We start from the raw sequence: 24,205 nt of genomic DNA, 5'->3' as shown, positions 1-24,205 counted from the left end.
GGAAAGTACATCTCCAAAATGAGATGCTTGTTGATGTTATGATTATGAAAACTAGCTGGGGATATTTTTATCCTGGTTCAGATATGTCATCATAGATGTGTGGAATATCTTTTACTGCTGTTGAAACAGGAGCCATAGATAATCTGCCAGTAGCCAGGATTCTGCCTTGCTAACCGTGCAAATCCAGAATAGCCAAATCCCTATTTGTTAACTACAAATAAGCTTTCATCCAAGAATCTTTTCTGCAAAATTAAAAATTTTATTTGGCTAATAAAACTAAGGAAGGCTGAAGGGTTTTTGCCAATACTTTGAAATTGAAAGTCAAGTTGTTCATAGTACCACAAGTAGTCACCCATGCATCTCTGCAAGTTTGTTGATATGACAACAACAGTTTTTATTTTCTTCTGAAAGCTATAATAGCTTTCAAAGACGCCATGGAAAGTTTTACAAATGTTACTTGGGTGGTTTTGATTTGGTAGTTTTGGCTTTGGGTTTGTTTTTTTGGAAGTGTATGGCACTCTGGAAAATGTGCCTAATTCTAACCTATGAGTCACTTTGCAGTTGGCTCTTTTGCTAGGGTGTGTATTCAGTGGTTTTAATGACAGGAATAAATTATGTGAAATGAAGGATACTCCCTCACTGCTTAGGGGATGGTATTCAAAAGTGCTAGAATAAAATGATTTGACTATATGTAAAAACTTCTCAAGTTTCATCTGCATTATCCTCAGCTGGTGCACAGAGCAGCCTGTGCTTTGCTCAGAGGGCACTCAAAGCAAAACACATTTTGAGGAGATCTCTGAACCATGGCTGCGTGGTTCTTTAGATTTTTATACTTAGCTTCTTTAAGGGATACCAGCATAACACAGTTCCTGTGGAAGTGTTGTAATTTGGTTGTGATAAGAGTTTGGCTCATAACTGAGCCAGAGAACTTGGAAACAGCTGAAAGTAGGGTATCATAAAGAAGGTCACAGCCAGAAATACCCTGAGCTTCCTGTAGTAATGATAAGGGATACCTGGCACTAGCAGCAATACTACTCCACTACTGAGAGCTCCATGTTTCTGGTAATAGCTCTTTTATTCAATGCTTAATAACACAGGCTGAACAGTGCAAGGGCTCCTTGATTGACTTGATGTAATTTTAAGTCATTGCATTGCTTTATTTTCACCTTTTACAGTATGATTTGAAACTGTCAACATGGACTTTTCACGTCTACACACGTACACCCCTCCCCAATGTCTGCCAGAGAACACTGGCTATACATATGCACTCAGGTGAGAACCCTTTTCTTCTTGTAGCCAAACTGTCTCTTCTGAATGTTGCTAATCTGGAGAGTTGAGCTTTCATGGTAAGTAGCTGACTTCTTTGAAGAAGTAAGGTTTTTCTAATCTGGTTTGAAAACAAGTGCTGTGTCCTAACTGGAGGAAAGAAAACGTTGAACTAACAGGACAATGACTAAGATAATGACTCAATGTTTATTAGTTGCTATGAATAACTTGTGTCCGCCTAGTTACAACTGCTGTTGGATTTCTATAAATACGTCCTCAAAATTCTTCGATGTTTCATGTCTTGTAACTTCGGTGTGTGCTTTCTTTTGTGACTTGGGACCACTTTCACTTTAAGCCACTGATTTTTGCACACTCATTGCTGCTAGTGTGGGACTTGGCTGGAGGGAAAATATTGATTACTTCTTTTAGCAAAGCTGCTTGTTGGGTGAATGTAAAATCTGTGTTCTAATGAACTTGCTTTTCCTTGTATCTTTTTTTGTATCTTCTAATGATCTTGTTTTTTCCTTGTATCTTTGTTTCACTAAAATCAATTCAGTTTTCTAGAAACTAACTGTAGTGTTTGGTAATTTTTGTATTATGTATTCAGAATAAGTGTTGTGATGCCTATTTTGAGTTTTTTACTATCAGTGTAGCAGATTGTTGCTGTTCTAATCTATTGAGCTTTTCCTGCTGTTGAGATATATACCTGCTTCAAAGTATATCTGTGGTCTGAGTTATTGATTTAGCTAATTTTAAGTTTTAAAAATTTATTGTTTGTTAGGATGCAGTATGAGATTTGCTTTTCTATTCCCTCTGTACATCATTATTATGTGTTATTAAAATCCATTCTAGAGATAGGAGAATACTTGGCTACTTGCCAATAAAACAGAAGTAGGCAAAACTGAAGCATTAAGAGATTACTGAGTTAATTCTCTTCTTTTGTGTGCTCCAAAACTGTACATTTACATTTTCTGTTGGGGATCATGGCTTTTATATTTTTTTAAGCCATAGCCTAATATCAGTAGTGTTGCAAAATGTGACATGTTTTGTGTTGCATCAATTCAATTGTAATTTTTCCTGAATTTTACAAAAAACTATTGGTAAAATGTTGGTTATATACAGGTGGGTTTTCTAATTTCAAGAAAAGCATGCTGGGCAATGAAAGGTGATCTACATGCCTTGTATCCAGCAGCAGTTTCACTTCTGTATTACTGAGTTTAGTTACCTTTGTGTTGCAAATGTACCTTAGAGATTGGCTGAAATATTGTAACTCCTGACAGGTTAAACTCCTGTGGTATTCTTGTGCAAAATTCTCAACCAGTGAAACAGTGGGCAAGTAGAAAGGAACATGCAGAATGATAAATCCTATTGGACATCTGGAGGATATTTAATTATAACTTTAGTGGGGTTTATTTAGGGGACAACTGAATGTTTGTCTTGCTGCATAAATGAAGACTGCTTTTGCAAACAACTTTGAAGTTGTGAGGGGGGTGTGTGTGCTGAAACTTTCCAGCTTGCCATTTCACTGTGTTAAACTATTAGGCATATCCATAGAAATGGATAGAGCTGGGTAAGATGAAGTTTAATAGCTGAATTAATGAAGGCCAGTATAGTTAAACTAGGCTGAAATTGATTAATTGTAACTCTTCCTTATGGAGAAAAGAAGGATTGGAAAGCTCTTTCTTTAAAATTGTGTGAAGCCCCAAATGTTAAAATAGTGGGAGCACACTACTTGGTACTCTGACATGACACTGCTTTCAGGGTGTCAAGAGAGTAAACCACAGTCTGTGCTGAGTGCAGACTCTTGCTGTGCCTCTGCTTGCTCCATATGTGCAGAATGACATCTATTATTGTAGCTCTTCCTACTCTGGGTTAAGCAATATTTGAAGATCTGAGGAAATTGCTAATCAGAAATATTTTCACGTTGAAATTTGTTCCTTCTTACCGCTCACCTGTGTTTGTTTTGCTTATATTCTAATCTGATTTATTCTGCCTTTGACAATTCAATCTTTACGGAATCTTTTCTTTAAAGAAATTGGCTTGGGATGTAGCCCTGCAGAAAGCAGTACAGTGAAGTTTGATACCACAAAGCTATTAATAGAGTTGGCTATGATTTATTAATAGAACTTATATTAATACTCACTGGAATCACTGTGTGTTCATAGCTGTAGTGCTTCTACTTTGTGCTTCTACTCCTCCAGCCCAAATCAGAAAAACATTTACTGATATACCTAAATAATCTTTATCCTCCTCCAAATGCAAGTCAAACTTGTGAATCTCACCCACCTGTCAACATGCAATTTACACCCCACTCTTATGACTGATCTTTCTTTTTAGTCACCATCATCTTTTGAATTGTGTTGTCAGTTTGGGTGGCTTTAACACTTCTTCACAAATATGGGTTAAATCAATAAGAATTTGGTTTTCTGTGTCAGAGCATTCAACTGAGATGCAATTTTCTGCAGAGTAATTGAATAAAATCCTTTGAGGTTTTTAAGTATGTTCTGGGTCTGACTGAAGAAATAACTAAACAATTCAAGGTAGTGTCCTTGGTCACTTAATGTAAGTAATGCCCCCTGGTTAGAAAGCCTGTGAATGTTTTTGTATTGACTATATGTCTGTCCATGTTAGGAGATGTCTGTTCAGTTGTAGTTTTCTATGTGTATTGCATGTGCCTGTTATCCTGAATAGTCAAGACCATCACTGCCCATTTCATTTCAAAGAATATTTATAAATAAATGACACTTCAGGTCCTTCAGACAAGCTATAGGCATGCTAAAATTGGCAGACCTCATTCTCGTTCTACTTAGTTGAAAAATAACCTGCTGAAGTCATTCTTACTCTCTAGAAGCTCATGTGAAGAAGTATCAAGAAGATTAGATCCAGTCACCAGCTCTGCCAACAGCCATGGGAGCTGTTTGCTGGGGGAGGGAACCAGTCCTCACTGTTAGCAGAGGTTATGCAGGAATGTAGGCTAATTGCATCCTACCTTTAGGTGTTTCTTGGTTAGCTGGACATATTGCGTAGGAGGGCATCAATGTACAGGTTCATTTCTGGCCCTTGAAAGGAAAGGCTGTGGTTTTACTGTAGTCTTTTCTGTGGAAGAAAAAAGGCTGCATTCCAAAGCATGGGAAGTGAAATGGCAAGGTACTGTCCTGCTGTCAGATAACTGATAATGTGAAGAGAATTATTACCCTGCATAAGTGAGAGACAAGCCCCTTTTGTTAAAAAGATTCCATGATGATCTGTTGGGTGTTTTTAGATAGTAGAGCTCAAATTCAAACTATTTATTCAACCCACATTGATATAAATGCTCATTGAGATACTTGGTAACAGCAAGTGTTCACAAACAGAAACAAATTGAGGCTGGTCACAGCTGTCAGCTTGTTCTGTGTACTTTGTGTTCTTGTGAATTGAGTATCTGTAAGAAACGTGGGGTGAAGATGAGGAAAAACAAATGCATAGTGGCAAATGTAAATAGCAAAACTGAGTTCTGAAACAACTGTTTAGGGAGGGACTCAATAGGAAACTGTTGTGGCACTGACCCTCTCAGAATAACAGCAGGAGGAGCCACATTTAACCCATATTCTCTTTTCATATCTGTCAGAGTATGAGTAATTTTTGTTTAGCATTTTTGAAAACTAAAAATTAAACTCTTTAGTCTACAATTGGTGGAGCACATGAGAAAACATGTTATTTCTTCTCCCTCTTCTGGCCAAATGAAAGCCAGGATTAACAAGCCTAATGTATTTAGTATATATGCTGGGTTTGTTAAGTTGTGCTGAGGCTCTCTCCTGCCTTGCACAGGGTTGCACTGCACGTGCCAGCCTTATCAGGGCAGACCAGTGAGATCCAGCACACGGAACCAAAGCCCTGCCATCAAATCTGTGCTACTCTGGGACATAGAAGTAGCTGCTTTGGACGGACTCTGGTCTCATCTTTTGGGCTGAATGCCCAGCTGGTTTTGGAGCCATGAGATATTTTCCAGCAGTGTGTTGTCTGGGTTTTTTAGCCAAAAGAAGTGCAGTTGACATGCTCTGACAGCCCCATCTTACATACTTTTCTTTATATTGAGGAGCAATGAAGAAACTGATTTCAAAAGCACCACCTTGTCAGAATTACTTCATTTGTAAGTGTAGCTTCAAGACCTTCTGGTGCTAACTTAATTCTATGCTGAAGCAGTACAATACTACCATATTATTACTTTGTGATGTTATGAGATCTTTAATAATGGTGTGAGAAAACTATTTCCATTAGGTCGTTTTCACACAAGTACATTTTATAGTAGCTATTTGTATGCATTTTTAAAGGGAAAGCTTCCATTTCAAATACAGATTGCACAGTAGAATCTACTCATTCAGATCTAATTTGCTTGTTTGTTTTTGTTTGGGGAGAAAGAGCTGCTGTCATTAACAATTCTTTGCTTATCTCTTCTTTTAAAAAACCAAACAAAGCCTCCAGGAGTACTGAAGTGCTGTTACATCTCTGTATATCCCTGTGCTCAAGAAGGGACAGAGTCCTTATGAAAGCTGGCGCAGAGCACTCAGCATTTGGATGCTGTGGGTCACAGAGCTGAGCAGTTCTAGAACCTGACCTGTGCAGTGCCCTGTGCCAGCAGCCTCTGCTCACTTACATAACTGAATGCTTCCTTTGGTTGGAAGTATGACAATTCTGCTTTAGGCTGAACTTCTGCTTTGGTTAATGTACTTCTTACAGGCTCCTCAGCTTAATCTGTTCTGTGTTTGCCTTGTGTTGCTGCTTTGTCTTCACTGTAAGTTTTCATGGAGGCTCTGAGAGAATCACATGCTGAAATGTGGAGTTCCTGGGGTAACAACATGAAGGCTATCTATGTGTGAACTTGCCTCTGTGGAGAAAAACAAATCAAAGTCTCTAAACATTTTTTGTCAATTCTGAGTTAAGTATTTCTAATGGTTTGCATTTGATTAGGAAATATTTTTAAACCACGTGATGGTTGTTAAACTGAAATAGCTGAAGTAGGGAAGTCTTTAAGTATCTTAAAGGGAGGAAGTTCCTCCTTGTTGAGAGGTAGAAATTCAGGGTAATGTGGCATATGGATCTTCAGTTCTCAAAACAAGGACTTGGCAAACAGAAAATTGACAAAAATAAACTTAGACTGAAAATTAATCTTTGCCTTGCAACTTGGAGTGTGTTGTTTTTAATTTGCTTCTAGGCATGGTGAAGAAACTGTGTCATTAATTGCTTCCACTCTCAAATTGGTCCCAAAAGAATGAGTGCTTGCTCTGGCTAAACTTCATATGTGGATGGTGATTGTTTCTTTCTGTGATTTGCTTTCAGTTGCAGAACTGGTAATATGAATTGCCTAGGAGAACTCTGAATATCTACATATATCTAGATTATTTGGGTTATTTGGTATATCTTGTGGGGATTGTACCATAACCCCAAATAAACTGCATTTAATGGAAACTTGGACTAGCTTGAAAAACCTGTTTGTTACCAGGTTGAAAATTCTCCCAGTAACTTTGCTGTTCTTATTTTACTGCAGTTCGAGTTATTCTTCATCTGCTTTGGATTTTGAGACTGAGAACAAAATAGATCCAGTGTTTGATTCACCCAGAATGTCTCGGCGTAGTTTACGGTTGGCTGCTGGAGGATACAGTAGATCAGATGATGGACAGAGCGATTCCCTTCACGACAGCTCTTATGCTGGAAACATGTCCTTCAGGGATCAGTCTAAGTAAGCATTTTTAGTCATCACTAGTAAATCCTGAGTCTTACTGCTTGAACACAATAATGCAGAAAGGTTGCCTACAGGTCTTATTTTTTGTTCTTGGTGTTTGCTGCCATACTCTGAAATTTATGTTCAGTATGTGGTTTGCAATGACAATTTTTTACAAACATTTTTGTCAAATTATAGATGCTTGAAGGCAAGGACTTCCTTTTAAATCTTGTTTTCTCTGTTTAGTCACATCAGTGTTGAAATGACTGTTTATTCATTTTTTAATAAAATGAGAGAATAACAGAAATATGTCTTTAGTGCTGTGTCTTACTTGCCTTTGTTTCCTAGGGTGGTAAAGCAACGCAGAAGTATGAGCAAGCAGTCTGGCAGTGGAAGACATGTGCCAAGGAAAAATATGTCCAGCTCATCTATTTTTAGCCAGAGCAGTTTCAATAGCCATGCCAGTGATACATCAATGATATCCACTATATTGGATGAGTCTCTGATTCGGGAACAGACAGAAGTTGATCATTTCTGGGGTAGGCAATAATTGCTACTGCTTGTATCAAACTGTGCAAACTGTTTGGTTTGGTGTGTATAAATGTATGATCTTTACATCACCTGTTGTCCATCCTATCCCCAAACATGTGTGCATTTGCACTTCAGGTGTAGGGGTCTGCTTGCTAAGATGCCCACTGGAAATTCATGGTCCAGTGTGTAAATTTAATTTACCGGCATGGTTAATGTCAAGACATTCACAGTCAAGTTAATATGCCAGCAAACATAAACACTTCTGTGATGCAATGCTGTAATTATCTCCTGTATTTGCTTTCTTCAAAATGTACACTGAGTTCTGTATTGAAAGAATGATAAACATATAACTTGTTTTTGAAAAGTCAAAGGAAAAGCATTGTCTTACTTGTTTGTAGGCAGAAGTGTGTTTCTTTTTAACATACCTTGAGATGAAAGTTTCAAATTAGTGGCATTTCAGAATTTCCCAAAAGGTTTTTTGTATGTGGCTGGCTGGTTTGGCTTTTTAACTATACTGAAATAGATTTTCCTGGAACCTTTTCTCTTCAATGAAGATAAAATATGAGAGTTGTCTATATAAAGTATTGTCTGTGTGAAGCATTGTGGACAACCAGCTCAGCAATTTGTTCTATCTCCCAATTCAGACTCTTTGTTTCCAGTCAGAATACTTGTGACCTTCCCAGAGTCCTAGTGGGAAGAATTGTATCGATCTTGGTAGAACCCATTCTAAATGTTAGATAACCTGGCTCTTAAAACAGAATTTTAAATACAGTAGTATCAAAGTAGTTACCAAGCAGCAGAAACCTTGTAAGCTTATAATTAGCTGCTTTAACTTCTTGTAGGAGCTAAGTCAAGGTGCAGTTGGCATTCATGTTGCTTTGCCTGCCCCTTCTGTGGTGGGATGATTTTCACAACTATTACCCTACTCCAATAAGATCTGGATAGATGTTTCTCTGATGGGCTGCAAAATACATTAAATGCTAACCATGAAGAGACTTTCTTTGAAGTCTTAAAATTAGTGGAACTTCTAACTTGAGTTTGTCAGATATTGTAATTCAATTCAGGTCTTTCTTATATTTGGGACCAATTTCTTCTTTTTTTCGTTTGCAGGCCTTGATGAAGAAGGTGACCCCAAAGGTAAGTGCAGTTTGCTTTTCCTTGCACATGGTTTCTGTGTGACAGGCCTGGTGCTGGCAGTGCTGCCATGGGTGTTGTGCTGTGTTCCAGGCAGTGACACCACGCTGCTGCTGCAGGGGAACGGGGGCATTGCAGCCCCAGAGCTGCAGCCCACGCTGAACGGCTACACGTGCAGTGACTGCAGCATGCTGTCAGAGAGGAAGGAGGTCCTCACTGCCTACTCAGCTTCCCATGTGCCATCTTCCAGGATCTACACTAGGGACAGGAGCCAGAAACATGCATCTAGTAAGTTACTTTCTCTCGTGTTTCATTTCTACGGTGTTATTTAAGCATCTGTCCAACCCTGATGAACTTGCCAGTAACCAAATTCTAGAGATCAGCTTTATTTGAAATACCTTTTTCTGTATCAGTTGAAATTTTATGTACTTGTGAGATTCTCATATATAATAATCTACTGATTTTCAGTGCTGCTGTAGAAATCAAACAATTACAAAATTCAAATGCCCTGGTATCTTAAGTTACAATCAGTGCTGGCTGGCCAAATAATTTTATAAGTCTCCTAATCTGACATCAGATCTGTGTGGCTCTGCCTATGAAATATTTGGTCATGGTTTCAAAGATACAGACTTCCTGTGCTTTTTGGTTTACAATTTTTTGTCCCTCATGTGATTTGAACTTCCAAGGTTGAGCAGAATTGTTACTTTGCACTGCTTTTGTTATCAAGGGAGTCTCTGAGAGGGCGTTCTACTTTCTGCTTCCTTTTTTCCTCCTCTTTTAACCTTGCAGTTTTTTATAGTGTTTCTAAAAGCTAAACCTCAACTACATGAAAAATTGAACTCCAAAGGGAAAAACTGATTCAAAATAGTCACTCTAGTGACTACATTCCTAAAGCTTGAAAAATTGAGTCTGTATAAATGAGATTCTACCTTTCCAAGACAGTCTCCATTCAGTGGATTGTTTTCCTCATTGTCTGGCCCATGTCTGCCTGCCTCTTGCACCTGGAGTTTCCTGATTACTGGTAGTCCTCACTTACCACAAAGGATTTGTTTCCTTAATGACCTTGAATGAGAAAGGAGCCAGTTGTGGAATTTTGTGGGTTTGTTAAGTCTTGAATGAAGTTTGTTTTCAGTACAAGAAAAAGGAATTAGTCTGTTTGAGCTATATGATATGACTTCAAATACTTAAGTATTTCTTTTTATTTAGTGTGTAGCACAGGGTGGAATTCTTTTGACTTGAACAGTCAACTACTTAAAGTGGCACTGCATGAAAACTCTTTCTGTACTTCTGAGTTTATATTCACACAAGAGTTTTCCTCATCTTTGTACATTCCTTTGAACTTTAATCTAGGGGTTTGAGTCAAACTTTGGGGATGTGAGGGTGGGGAAAAGCACACAGTCATGGCAGCTTTTTGGGATGTGGCTGAGTCCAGCACAGTGGCAGTGGTGGATTTTGGCTCTGGAGGAGGGTGTATCTCTAGCACTTCAGGCAGACCTCTGTAGGAACTACTTCTGATGTCACAGCAGGGAAGATGGTGGGCAGTCCTCACTCCTTCAAATCCAGAATAACACTTTAGTGTCTCTTTGGAACTGTGACCCCAAAATCAGGATCAGCAGTTCACCTCAGTGAGGAATCCTGAGTTCCATAAGCAAGGAATTCATTGCTCTTTAGAGTTCTGCACTGTCACTAAGCAAAGCTGTTCTTGCTGAAGTTATACATTTTGCCTTGAAGTCATTATCCAGGGTGTGTAATTCTTACCAAAGATTTCATGCAATATCTAATACACCCAGACTTTTCAAACCACACTTTCTGAAGTGTCATACTCTTAGCTAAACAAAGGCTTTCCCTGCTTTGTCCTCACTCTTTCACAAGCTAATGGTGACCAGAGAACAGAAGTACATATTTCTGTGGATGAATAATTTGTATTCACACTGTTTTTTTCAATAGGAGGAACATATTTCTACATGAGTAAGATTCTACGATTGGTCAAAAATACTGCAGCATCCTTTGCATCACTATTAGTGCAACTCTTTCAAATGGTTTTGCTGAAGCTGGGTTATGAATATAAAGGTACTTTTCAGTTGTCTTCCTTGGTCTGCAAACAAAGACAGAGTGTGTGTATTGGGTTTCTTCTGGACTTCATCTTTGGCACTATGGTGTTCTTCTTCTATAGTCTTTTGGCTGGCTCCTGTCTTTCTCAGTTTTTATTTCACTCGTGCTGCACTTTTCATACCTTTCCTGTTTTGAAAGTATCAAGATTCCCTTATATGAGATCCACATGCTGATTTTATTAGGAAGTGGTAGAGAGTAATTTTTGACTTGAGAAACTTAAGTTGATTTTTAAAAACTGTGGTGATAGTGTCAAATTCTAATTTTTCAATGTCTTTCATTCTCTCTTATCACCCTTAAACCTACTGTGCACTTAAAGCTCATTTAGATCTGTCTTGCAAAACTCAAACTGTTCTCATCACTCTGCACTACTTTAGAGCACATCTTGTTTTCCCTGAAAATATTCATTTCTTCTTTGGTGCTTTCTCTTCTATAATACCTGCTCTACAAGTGAAGTTAAATTGCCATAGGCAGAAGGGAACTGATTTCTGCATGTGAGTAGAACTTTGCTCTCCTCCTTCTCTCTGCTCAGAGCCTTATAATTCCTAATGCTTTCTTCTCCTTCTTGTAACAAGTTTGTTAAAATCAGCACAAATATGCAATGAATGGCTGACCCATTTGATGGAATGTTGGGAACAGGGACTTACTTGATGAGGGGTTGTTTATTTGTTGTTTTTTTCTTTTTACAAACTTTGCTATCTAAAAAGAAGCAGAAGGATTTCTTTGAACTAAGAGGCCCCTTGATATTTAAAGAAGGAAGAAGATTACACAGAGTAGCCTTCTTCCTCAATAATTTTTCAGGTTTCCTTAGAGTAATCTGACTTAATTAGTGAACCAAGCCAGTTTAGCTGAAATCTGTGTCTATGAAAGGCTTTGAATTTGATAATCAGAATCTGTGTGTGCTTTTTGGATGTGTTGCAGCTCACTCAGACTACTGTGGAAGCATGAATGTAAAGGAGTTCTACAGAGAAGATCGTCACCTTGGTGTGAATGAGGAGTCAATATGTAAGTACAGTGATTGATGTAGTCTCAGTCCTGGGCTCTACACCAGGTGGTTGCTGTAATAGCGGCATCACACAGCCCCTGACACTGTGGGAGCTACAAAGTAAATATTTGGTTTGAAAGTTAAATGTGGGGGGGATGGTGATCCCCTGGTGTACTGTAGTATTTCCCCCAGCAAGTTTCCTTCCCTGAAGTTTGCTTAGCAGTTTTTGGGTTGATGACTGATGATGTGAGATAGACTTGTTCAGGTTATTTTGTAACAGATCTTGACTTGATCCTGGCTTTATCCCATTAATCAACTGTTACCACAACCAACAGGTGATGACTGTAAAGGGAAGAAACATCTTGAAATGTACACCACAGACCACATGCAGTCCTCATGGACTAAAAGGGTAGCAAGGACCATTTGGCACACCTTTTCTTCTGCAGGTTGACTTGGATATTTTTGTTTGCTTTTATTTTGCATCGCAATCTCACAATGTTAATCACACGTTTTGTGTTTGGGCTTTTTTTCCTTCCTTCATCTATCAAAGTAGGGTAGAAATGTAAAGTGCCTAGACAACTAACTTCTTTAACACCTCTTCTGTCTGAATTCTTGCTCTGATTTTGGCTTTTGTACAAGCTTGGCAGGCTGCTTACCTGTTAGTGAAAACAAGGTGTAGAGTGATGTGCACCTCATCTGATAGAAGGAACAAGTCAGATTAACTTATTGCACTTTGGGGAGATCTGTATGCTTGCTAGGTTGAAAAGCTGACTTTAAAAGAAAGCAAGGTATGAGATACTGGTATGCAGATTATTTGAATAAAGGGGTTTTAACATTTTATTTTTGTTCTAGTGATAGTCAATTTTTACAGGAGTCTTGTATAGGGATAGAATCTACCCTGTGAGATGAGCGTTCCCTAGCTTGAATGACAGAGGCATCAAGGATCTGTTGAGTGCTCTTTATTCAGCAAAGGAAAATGATTTGAGACACTTCAGTCACCTAAATGATTTGCAAAACATTGGGTTGGTATATCTATAATCCCTCAGATTAACCCAGGCATATCTGCTAATCTAAGAATGTAGGTTTATTTTCTAAACATATATGGTGTAGTTTGTTCTGTAGAAAGATTGGTCCTAGTCTTGGACATAGTATTTGTTGGCCTCAGCAGGCTTTAAGTTACAGCATTTTATTATAGTCCATTGGATGGGGAGGTTGGTGGTAGTTTTGTTCTCTTTAAGAGATACAGAACTATCTTACTGAACACTCAGCTTAATGTAAATTTACTGCTTGCAACTTCTAAGTGGGAACACTTTCTATTATTTATCAATATTTTTTAGACATCACTGGAATTTTAAATTTTTAATTGTTCTCACTTCTGCACAGTAACCCAGATAATGAACTTGATGTATAATTTTGAACAAATAAGATGCTTTTAAAGTAATGATGTGCTTAAAGCTTGTTTTTGTGGTAGTACTCTTGCTATTCTCTGCTACACTTTGCATGGCATTGTTAGATAAACTTGTTACAAAATATAAACTTCGATTTTGGAAAAGTGATATTCCAACTGCACAGGTGGTGTTCAGTCTGTTTATCTCTGTCCATGAGAATTCAGTTTCTAAACTGTCTTGGTTTTACTTGACTTCATATTTATTAGTGGCTTGCTTTGCTTTAAAGTAGTGAAGAACCAAGTTTGAGATTACTGAAAGGTACAGTTTAAAATTCTGCAGAACATGTGATGGGCTGGGGACTGACTGTTTCACTGTGTGTAGTGAAGAGAACGTGCAGCTCCTTTGTGTGTGTTACCACATGGAGTTCATTTGTTATAATTCAGGTTACTTTTGTCTGTTACCACATGGAGTTCATTTGTTATAATCCAGGTTACTTTGTGCTTCACGTGTTGCGAACAGCGGGAGCCACGGGATGGCTTGTGTCGCAGAAGGTGTTGTCTCTACTTTGGCTGGCCATTCTCTCTCCAGGTTACTATTCTAATCTCTGTGTGTGTGTGTGTGCATTGCCTGTTCCTTTTGGCAAATTAGGGGACTGCAGGGGCTTGCACTAATTCAGCTGTGCTTATGCTTTTGTGTCTTGAAATGCATGTGCTGCTTTATTGACCAAAATATGCTTAATGAGAGGGTGTGTTTCTGTTCACAGGCATTACAGGAGACTAACCAGAGGGAATGAGTGTGTGAATATGGGGTGTCAAGAATAATGGGGTGTGTTTGGTTTGGCAGTCAATTGCTATATTGGTATTCCTCTTACCAAAAACTGCTGCTGCTAATCTGTGTGTTTCCTGGAGCATACTGAGGTCTCCAGTGTGTGATAAGTTGTGCTCAGACATTGATACTGAATTTCCAGTGAGGTAGCATTGCCATAACAAATGAGCATTTCATCTCTTTGCATGGCTGTTGACCTTGTTGAGTAGCTGTTGGTACAATGCTGTCATACTTGTGGTATCTAGATGTCAGTAAGCTGCACGCATTGCCTTATTCATGCATTTCTCCACTCTGCAAAGCTTTGCTGGCCACAGCTGCATGTCCCTCTGCTTGGTTTCTTTGAACATGTGCTGCAGTAACTACATTTCACACTCCCACCTTTTGTCTTCTAGGGAGGGCAGCTTCTGGCATGTTCAGGTTGCTTAGAACTGGGTGGTATCAACTTGTTACTCTGATGTCTTTGCTCAAGGTGTTTCTTGTAAGAAGGTGTGTATCCTTTGAAATTATTGTTTTGTGAGCAAGTTATTTACCCAGTTGTAATATAAATCAATGAATTATGGTAAATGTGTTCTTTCTTGTAAACTGTGCTCTCTTTCTCTAGATGCCTTCCAAAGAACTACAGGTGGTTATTGTTTCTTATCCCACTCCTGTTTCTACTAGGTAGGTCAATTGTCCACTTATAACACAAATCAGTGTGTGTACTACAGCTGCTCCAAAATAGCATTTTGAGTTGATTTATGAAGAAGATGCAGAACTGAAAAAGAGCAAGTTTGTGAACAGGGCAGTAATTCAGGCTTCCAGGGTACTGACAAGTCAGCAGGCTTTTACCTTTGTCACAAAAGCAATATCCTTGATTTAATTGCATAGAGCTCTTTAGAAAGAGTGGTTGAATAAGTAAATGCACTGAAGTCCTTTTTTTCTTTACCTCCTTTCATAGGAGTAGCAATGAAGGAGTAGGCTGGGTACTGATTCCTTTGTCAGTCTCCATAGAAGTGTGGTTAAGTTTTTACCAACTCATCCAAAGTCTTTCCTTTGCTCTAGATCCTGTTTTAGTTGCTTAAGATACAGCTGACTTTAGAGTGATTAGTAGACAGTGTTCAGCCAGCTGTCAACTGAAATGAAACAAATTGAAGTATTTACTAGAAGTGCTGGACCATTTCTGAAAAGCAGTATCATGTCTTTGTGAATCTTAAAAACTTGCAGCTATTTTGTGGAGAAGATGAAGCTTCTTGGAAAATTACAGTGGAGATTTAAAGTCCTCTGTATAAGGGTGGACAAGGAAAGAATTTACCCTGTGTAGAACATGCTGCTACTTCCCACTAAGATATTGCCAAAATAAGTGTAATGTTGTGAAATGCTCTTTTATTTCCATGGAAGCCTAAGTTTCTTCCAACTTTTATTAGCTCTTATGCAATGTGATATGTAGTAAGTATATCATGCAACATATTTTCCATGGAGATATAGAGCAGCATTTATATCTGCCTTCAGAAAATGTGGCCTGTCTTAATCAGCAAAGGCAACCAAGGTGCCTGGGAAGCAGTAGTATGAGTTTAGGCTTGTACCATGATATATGAAAGTGCAAGTTGCCTGCCTCACAATTCTGTGAGTGGGACTGATGAATGTTCTCTAATCAAGTACTTAAGAATATTAAAAAATTTTAAATCTGGCTTGTGATGATGTTTGTTTGGTGTGTCCTTCACAGCTACCAAGCAGACCATTTGTAGGTATGAGCAGTCAGAATGGAGAATTCTTTTGAACACACATTGCTTTTTGTTTCTGTTTTAGGTTTGTGGTTCTGGGGGCTTAATGGCTTCATTTCATTATTACCTCCATTGAACTGGACAAAAATTGGCACAATTCAGAGAACAGATGATTCAGTTCCTGTTCCTGAACCACAAGATGACTCTTTTCATTCTGTGCAACCTCCAAAGGTAAGGGAGAACAGTCTAGGGAAGAACTTGCATATATTTTAAGATCTCTTAACTTTCATGTCTTCAGTATTTTGTAATAACTACTTGTTGCACAAGAGCAATGTAGATAAGTTGAATTTTATACATTAAAGCATTATCTTTACATTTTAGGATACCATAAATATCTTTGACTTTGGTCGTATAAGTGAGCTGGAAAAGCAAATGGCCTTCGTGTCTGACAGATGCCATGACCAAAACAAAGAATACAACAAAGTGATGAGCCTGCTCCAGAATCTTCAAGATCAGGTTGCCACAATGAGTGACAGAAGTGAAACATTGAATTTAATAAAAAACGTAATGAGTCAATATATTAAAGATATGAAATTGGAGGAAAAGGTAAGACAGTCAGTTATTGATGTTTCCTGATACAGATTGTTCTGTTATATAAATGCAGATTGTGAGCGATTTGACTGGAGGATTCTTTATCTGCTCTATAAATAATCAGTAGGTACTAAGGGCCAGGGAGTAGTTGTGGGCATTTGTTCCTCCTTTGTTATTGGTGACAAAGGATTAATTCCAGACAGGTTGCTTAAAGTAGAGTCCTACATTGCTGAAAAGCTGCTGGATTGATCCTGTTTCTATACAGATAAAGAAGACTATAGGAAGGACTAGTGACAAAGCAGGGATTTTGTGGTAAACTTCCTGTATATAACCCCTACTGCAGCTAAATCAGACTTCTGTCTTTATTACAGATTCTGTAATGTCTCACACTACCTGCAGGATAAATCACTTAAATATTCACAGAACAGAATGAAAAGTGCACTTTGCAGAAAATATCAATTATTGTATTTGTACTCCAAAACAAAATACACCCCCTTTTTCTTCTCTGTTTTTTAAGACTGATTTCCTGGCTTTACACAAAGAACATGAGTTGCGCATCCAGACGCTGGAAGAACTTCTTAGAAAACTCTCAGCTGAATCCAAGGTATTGACAGTGAGCTTTGCTGACTTGTTCTAATTGTAACCTGTTGATAAAACATACTGATTTTTTAAAATTTGCTGTTCCAAACAGCAGTTTCCTTTACTGTGGCTATTACAGTTCCCTAAGTCTCATAACTTGTTTGTATTTTGGTTCCCTGTTCTTGGAGAGGGTTACATTCCAAAGTTTAAAAATTATTCCCCTGATCATTGAGGCAGGTTCTATTTGGAATAAAACCTTGTTATACAGAGGCACAAACATAATTGTGTATGCAGTCCCATACAGATGGTGCTAAAATTTACTTTCATATAACATTCTTTTTTCTCTTTCTTTCACTTGAATTTCTTTGTATATGTTAAAACTTAACTTTTGTATTTTGTAGGACATCCAGAAGGAGTTCGATCTAGCCAAATCAAAATCAGTCAGGTATAAGCACTTTTCAAATACATTTTGCTTTTTCACTCCTGATGCCAGCTGACAGTGATCCTTATCTTGTGTCAGTTAACTGACCCTGCGAGGTTGTATTGTCAGCAAGAGCACTTCTGTCTTGTACTGGATTTCCACTGTGGTGCTGAACATCAGCACAGGACCCTACTCCAGTGTGGGGGCAACCCTACAACTACACTTTCATTAGAGAAAGCTATTTATATAGTATAGGAGAATGAGGGACTTCTCATAATCTTATAAATGCATTAGTTTTCCTTCAGATCACTTAGTGAAATATACAGTGACTGCTTTTGATGAGCTTTGTATTTAAATTCTTGAACTGTATCAATTCTAAATTTTGTCTCTTTTTTTTGCTTATTTGCTGAATTGCTATTTAAATTAGAATTAAATGTAAAAGGGCTTTAGAATGATAGTTGAGATCTTTTTCCATAGCATTCACAGGACACTGATCTGTACTGGTCATATATGAGTGGCTATTTGTAACTCAACACTGCCTCTGGAGTTACTCTGGTTTGATTGAGGTAGCCTGAGACTCACTTTAACCAGTGACAACCTCACACAAGGTTTGACTGGTTTGCCAGAAGCCCTTAAATTCCCCCAGATCTGTATATGTTTGAGTTATTAACTTGTCAGCCTGGTGATAATCTGAAGTCATCACTGCTGGATTTTTCCATTACATCAAAATACTTTACTTTGACTATATTAATTCTAAGTATGCCTTAAGTAACAGTATGTTACAAGTGCAAGTTCAGTGTGTGTATTGTGGTGAACAATTGAACTAGAAGAGCACTTTGTATTAGACAAGTATATTCGCACACCTTTGGAAGTTGATGGAATGATTCCAACTACTCTTTCCTAATAATTGACTCCTTGTTTTTGTCAGAGATGATGATCAATACAGTCTACTTATGTCCAAAATTAAAAAGCTAGAACTAGAGCTGGCTTCTATGAAATCAGAGCTGTTATCTGGGGAAAGTGTGAAGACGAGTTGCGAGAAAATGGATGTCATTCATGAAAAAGTAGGTTCTGCAACTTCTCTAACTGTCCCAGTAAAATTTGATATTACTTGGTTTTGTTCACTAATTTTCTTGAAATGCACTGCAGTCAGTAACACGGGAGCAGTATTATTCTTAAATAATGACAGTGTTGTATGTAGGGTTACTGTGAATTTTTCCACTAGTGCCTAACACTTTGCTGGAGAGGAGTTTATTGCTTGTTTTCTGCAATGGCAGGGATTTGCTTGGAAGTTATGACATAGTAGCCGTTCTCTGCACAGTACTTTGTTGATGTATTTTGCTAATCCATGGAAATATGTAAAAGAAACTCATGTAAAAGCAAATTAAGTTTGTTACCTGAGTTCTTTCTAAAAAATCGTGCCTAAGTTCTTTTGAAGCCTTTTTTAAAAGGTCTGACTGGAATGTAGCCAACAAAATACAGCAATACTGAGATGGGATTATCAACTTTTACCTAAATAATGACTTGTGATAAAGGTCTAACTATTGTACCTGTTGTATATTTTATATATATTTATAAAAACTAATAATTGTAATTATTAATGGCTTCCACTAGGTAGATGCCCAGGTCAAGGAATCTGTCAAGCTATTGCTTTTTGGTGATCAACAAGAAGACTTGCCTGAATCACTTCTCCAGTGGCTTACCTCCAATTTTGTGAGCAAAAGCGATCTACAGACTGTGCTGCGGGATCTTGAGTTGCAGATCCTCAAAAATATTACTCTCCATATGTCTGTAACAAACCAAAAAGTAACATCTGAAGTAGTTACAAATGCTGTGACTAATGCAGGGATTTCTGGAATCACAGAAGCGGTGAGTGAGTTTTAATGCCTCAAAAATTCAACTAAAACTGGTAAGAGTTCTTTCATGGGCATTTTGCTGAGCATGACTGTCAACATAAATGTTAATGATTTTAAGAGATGTCAGGAACATCAGTTGAAATGAGAACTGCAAAAAAAGCTTCTTTGAATGTATTCTTGCAGCATTGATTGTTGCCTGTTGTCAACACTTGTGTTTTTTTTTAAAGTGTGCTGTCTTGAAAATTGAATTCCCAAGAAAAAAGTACACCAAAGAAATGCAGCTCAAGGTCTTGGGAAGAAGGGAATGCAGATTTTAAAAATGAAACAAACCAGCAGTCAAGATGCAGTATAAACTTGTATTTTAAGGCAGACAACCATCTATTAGAAGTGACCTCTGTCTTGACAGAGGCTTTCAAGGACTTGTGATGAAGTGCAGCATCTCCAAAAGATGCCTGCAACTTCACAAATAGATAAATATCAATTATTTTATTGCTTGATCTTATTAAAATATTTTCTTTCCATTCTCTTGTATGTGTACACCTCTAGCAAGCACAGATTATTGTAAATAATGCACTGAAGCTCTACTCTCAAGACAAGACTGGGATGGTGGATTTCGCCTTGGAATCTGGAGGTAAATAGTAGAGGAAACACCATTTGACTATTCATGCTTTTAGTAGTATTTACTAGAAATATTAAAATGACGAGTAAAGCTTAGTAGGGCATTTTTGTGTATTGCCTGATCATCAGATCATTGCAATCTGTGATGGTGTTTACAGGCCTGTACATCAGCCTAGGTGTGCATGGACATGAATAAAATAGTTCTCAATATGTCTAAAACTGAATAAGAAAGAAATAAAAAACCTTTAACCTGTTCTTAAAATAACATTGTATGTGATAGAAGCATTGTATCCACAGAAAGTTATTAGATCTTAACATCTTTAATCTGGTATTCATTAAGCTTTATATAAATCTGTCTTAATTGCTCATTCCTTCTTGAAAACTTCTATTTCTGCTAACCTGATGTGTCTTTTTTGAGGTGGCAGCATTCTGAGTACTCGCTGTTCTGAAACCTATGAGACCAAGACAGCATTAATTAGCCTCTTTGGAATTCCTCTGTGGTACTACTCTCAGTCTCCTAGAGTGGTGATTCAGGTAATTAAAGGCCAAGTAAACAGATGCAGCAATGTTATTTTGTGTGGAGTGGTTTGGGTGGCTCTTTGGGTGCTGGGTGTATCTCTGCAATATATTGGGGCACAGGTACTTGGAGCTATGTTTCTAAGAGTGGGATTCTTCTGGCAGTCTCTGGGCACAGCTGAAGTCCTAGTCTAGCAAAACTGAGAGTCACAGGGAGCTTGGGTGGTGCACTGGGCTTGTGCAGAGTGGGAGGGCTGGGAGGGTTCTTGCTGAGCACTCATCTCAAGGCAGGTCTTCAGAACACCTCTGTTAGCTCAGGTGGGTGTGCTGCCTTCCTGAAGAGTTCCACCAAGGAGATTATTTCTGCACCTTACTGTTTAAGACTGTCCCTGAGAACTCAAAATTCATTACAACTCTTTATTGCAATAAAGTAGAAAACACTACAACATTGTTTTTATTGTTGTGTCCCATCTTGTTCTCTCCACCTTCCTTGTGTGCAGCCGGACATGTATCCAGGGAACTGCTGGGCTTTCAAAGGATCACAGGGCTACCTTGTGGTGAGACTTTCCATGAAGATCTATCCAACTGCCTTTACATTGGAACACATACCAAAAACTCTTTCACCAACAGGAAATATCACCAGTGCTCCTAGGAATTTTGCAGTATATGTAAGTCTGTCTCTGATTTTGAGTTGATGTCTGAACACAGAATATTTGTGTTACATACCTTGGAGGCGAGTAACTTGAGGAAGGACAGCTAAGATGATAAATTGTTTAACTCATTGCTCTTAAAAATTGTTTTTATTTGTGAGCTTTGAAATTATGAATAACAAATGTTGCAACTAATTTTGGGTGAGCTATTTACTCTTGCTCTATACAGTAGTAAACACTTCTGGAGGGAGATGATGTTTTTTTATTTGATCTATTTTTTTCATACATTTTGTTTCATCCTCCTTCCTATTCTTCCTCTCTCCACCCACTATCCCTCCCATTTTGTCTCTGCACCTTAACTGTGATGTGCCTTAAATAATTTTTTTAGTACATTTTCCCCAGCACCACAGTTGTGTAGGCAGGATTTCAGAACAGAACAGACCACAGGGTATATCAGAGAGCAGTTATGATATCTGAGAACTTTTTGTCAGGTTTTTCTAAATGCTTAAAGAGTCACCTGCAAGCATCTGAATCTTGACTTCAGCCTTGGTGTTCTCTCACTGTTTGTCCTGAACAGTTTATATTGTACACTGTGATAAGGGTTTAGCCATGAAAATTAAAGGGTTTGACCATGAAAACATGTAAACAGCACAGCTATTTACAGGGCAGGAATACAGAGCTGTGCTTGAACTTTAAATTACAATGGGAAACATTGTGATCCTGGCTTCTTAGACCTTCAAGTGCTGTCTCTTGATGCTCTGTGTAGGCATGCTTCTAGTTTGGGTTTGATTGGAAATTTGATGGAAGAAAAAATCCTTATGCTGTTGTTACAGGGTCTGGATGATGAATATCAAGAAGAAGGCAAACTTCTAGGAGAGTATGTCTATGATCAAGATGGAGAACCACTGCAGATGTTTCCAGTGATGGTAAATCTGGATTATAAGATTTAAAGTGTCAGGAGAAAGCTACTTTTTTATTTTCTACACTTGTGTGCAAAGAGCAGTGAAGGGAAAAGGCCTTGTTCTCATGTGGGCACTGTAGAAGCTGAGGTAGAATCTACCTGTGCCTCAAACCCATGGCCTGAATAGATGAGAGGGGAGGAAGGCTTGTTGCTATATGGACACAGATGGAGGAAAGTTGCTAAACATGGGGAGAGTGTTCCATGCTGCTTCAGACTTTCAAATAATTGTAAGGCAAGGGAGGTTCTCAAAGGAACAGAAAATTCCCAAGGCATAGCTTAGGTTCCTGCAAGTACCAATAGTCATTAATAACTAAGAAAGCTTCAGTTGCAGCTGTTTGTGCCAGAACCCTGACACTGATTTGTGTGTTTGCTTTTCCCTTCTCCAGGAGAAAAATGAAGACGCATTCCAAATAGTGGAGCTGAGGATTTTCTCTAACTGGGGCCATGTGGAGTACACCTGCCTTTATCGGTTCAGAGTGCACGGGAAACCTGCCCAGTAATCCACACTACAGCTGGGGGTGGCTGCTTTGTACATTTTGTTCCTAATCTGTATATACTGGGAAGCCTACAACACTGGAATCTGTAAAGGACGAGGATGCAAGATGCACACTGCAGAACTATTGATCCTCTGATAAAGGCAGAAGACTGTCAGCAGAAATGTATAAACCCCAATTTTAATTTACTCTAAGGCTCAGCTTGTAATTGCCAGTTTGCTTCATATTTCTGTGTCCATGCTGAGAGAAATAATGCATGCAAACAGCTCTGGTTCATAAAGCCCAGTTGACAAACAGGTGACACACGTTTTATTACAAATGAATGTATAGGTTTTTTTAAAAAGAATAAACCACACTTTCTGCAACTAGGAATCTGTTCTTTTTTAATCCAGGACTTAACTGCATACTTTTGCTAGCTTGGCACCATAAGCCAAAAACTGTGGTACATTTTGAACACTGACTGTGGCTAAAGGTGTCCTTCAGTTGACAGTTGGTTTTAACCTTTTTGGTGGATCCAAAAGGGCTTCTTTGCTACATGTTGAATATAATAAATACTACTGTCAGGGAAAGCTAACACAACCAAAACCAGTTTCAACACCAGCGACTGAGAATGCTTTACTGTAATTTGTGGCCGTGAATTGCTCTAAAAGTCAGGGATAACTTCAGTTACTTAAAGTTATTTTAAGGGTTTTTACCATGGCAACTTGGCCAGTTTGTTCTTTTTTTAGTGTCAATCCCACATCGACCTTGATGTACTGACTGACTGGCTCGGAGCTGATAAGCCTGCTGAATTGCTCAGTAAACACTGCTGTACAGCAGCTGCACTACCTTAGTTTGTCCAAAGTGGGACAAGATTTCCTTAGACTGGTTGATTGTTATTCTCCATTTGTACTGTGAGAATTCGGTGTGTGGAAAACAAGCCTGAAGCAATTCTCGCGGCGTCACAGTTACCAGAGGGACTCGAGCTCAGCGCTGCTGTGTGCAAACACGGGCATTCCTGATCCTCCCCACAAGCCTTAGTTTGGTACCAGATGAGTAGAGTTGCTCTTGAAAACAACATTTTCACATAGAACAAGGTGAAACTGCTTGTTGCCCCCCTTAGCCTTGCTGCTTTGAAGATCCTTTTTGGAAAAGATTCCCGAAATTCACTTGTTTGCAGAATTTTTTATCTTGCTGTTCTAGTGCGTTTTGTAGTTACACAGAACTGTTACACATGGACCTGCTGACTGGTTTTCTGAATTGAGTTATGTATGTTGCACAACAGTCCTCGAATGTTTGAAATACAAAAAGTCTCCATGTGAAGAACTGTTTTTCACTCGACCTAGAGACAGAACCTATGGCCTACGCAGAGGAGTAGATGAGACATGTACAGGTGTTTTCATATTATAGGTTACATATTTAAAATTAGAATTATCCTGTATAAATTGAAATTAGGTAGCTGGGGGGGAATATTTTGAATAACACTAACTTATTTTTAAAAAAGCAAGATAGGACTTTGTGCAATGTATTTTTGTAAATGCTTTTCGAAATGTCTGTTATTCTTTGCTGCCTCCAAACTGACAAGATGCTATTGAGATGTTTAAATAAAGAGTTTTAATTTTTGAAAGTGCATGTAATACTTGAAACAAGAAATAAAGCCTCTTTTCTTTTTTTTTTAATCAGTTGCTTAAATAAGTGAGGAAAGATTGTGATTCCAATGCTCGGAGCTGGGGCGGGGTTGGGAGATTTCATGGAAGTTTTTACAAGGGGCACGGGCACGGGCAGGGGCACAAAGCCGTGAGGGGTGGCCCCAGGAGCAGCCTGTGCCTGGTGGGGCCTGGGGAAAAAGCACATTTGGGTGGGTGCTGGATCCCTTCCAGCTGTGTGAGGGAGAGGAGTTGGTT

General features: G+C 38.5%; 1 protein-coding gene across 10 annotated transcripts in view; it reads left to right on the top strand.

Annotated features, from left to right (window-relative positions):
- The window catches only part of SUN1 (Sad1 and UNC84 domain containing 1), a 33,368-nt gene extending 9,440 nt beyond the window's left edge, over nt 1–23,928 (top strand). For 4 of the 10 annotated variants that reach the window (XM_030957808.1, XM_030957804.1, XM_030957803.1 and 1 more), the window contains exons 2-23: nt 1,176–1,272; nt 6,791–6,982; nt 7,313–7,503; nt 8,606–8,632; nt 8,723–8,917; nt 10,577–10,699; nt 11,660–11,743; nt 12,059–12,169; nt 13,601–13,699; nt 14,329–14,422; nt 14,538–14,596; nt 15,722–15,867; nt 16,018–16,242; nt 16,745–16,831; nt 17,208–17,251; nt 18,156–18,291; nt 18,842–19,096; nt 19,630–19,714; nt 20,120–20,235; nt 20,718–20,885; nt 21,701–21,793; nt 22,215–23,928. In XM_030957808.1, coding sequence (XP_030813668.1) covers nt 1,196–1,272; nt 6,791–6,982; nt 7,313–7,503; nt 8,606–8,632; nt 8,723–8,917; nt 10,577–10,699; nt 11,660–11,743; nt 12,059–12,169; nt 13,601–13,699; nt 14,329–14,422; nt 14,538–14,596; nt 15,722–15,867; nt 16,018–16,242; nt 16,745–16,831; nt 17,208–17,251; nt 18,156–18,291; nt 18,842–19,096; nt 19,630–19,714; nt 20,120–20,235; nt 20,718–20,885; nt 21,701–21,793; nt 22,215–22,328 — 2,721 coding nt within the window. In that variant the 5' untranslated portion in view covers nt 1,176–1,195 and the 3' untranslated portion in view covers nt 22,329–23,928. The other 6 variants (XM_030957811.1, XM_030957813.1, XM_030957802.1 and 3 more) reach the window with 6 other exon arrangements.
- The last annotated feature ends 277 nt before the right edge of the window (nt 23,929–24,205 follow it).

This window comes from Camarhynchus parvulus, chromosome 14 (genome assembly GCF_901933205.1).
Source record: "Camarhynchus parvulus chromosome 14, STF_HiC, whole genome shotgun sequence".
Taxonomy (NCBI): Eukaryota; Metazoa; Chordata; class Aves; order Passeriformes; family Thraupidae; genus Camarhynchus; species Camarhynchus parvulus.
Note: the sequence above shows the minus strand (reverse complement) of the source record. Positions and strands in the feature narration are given on the sequence as shown.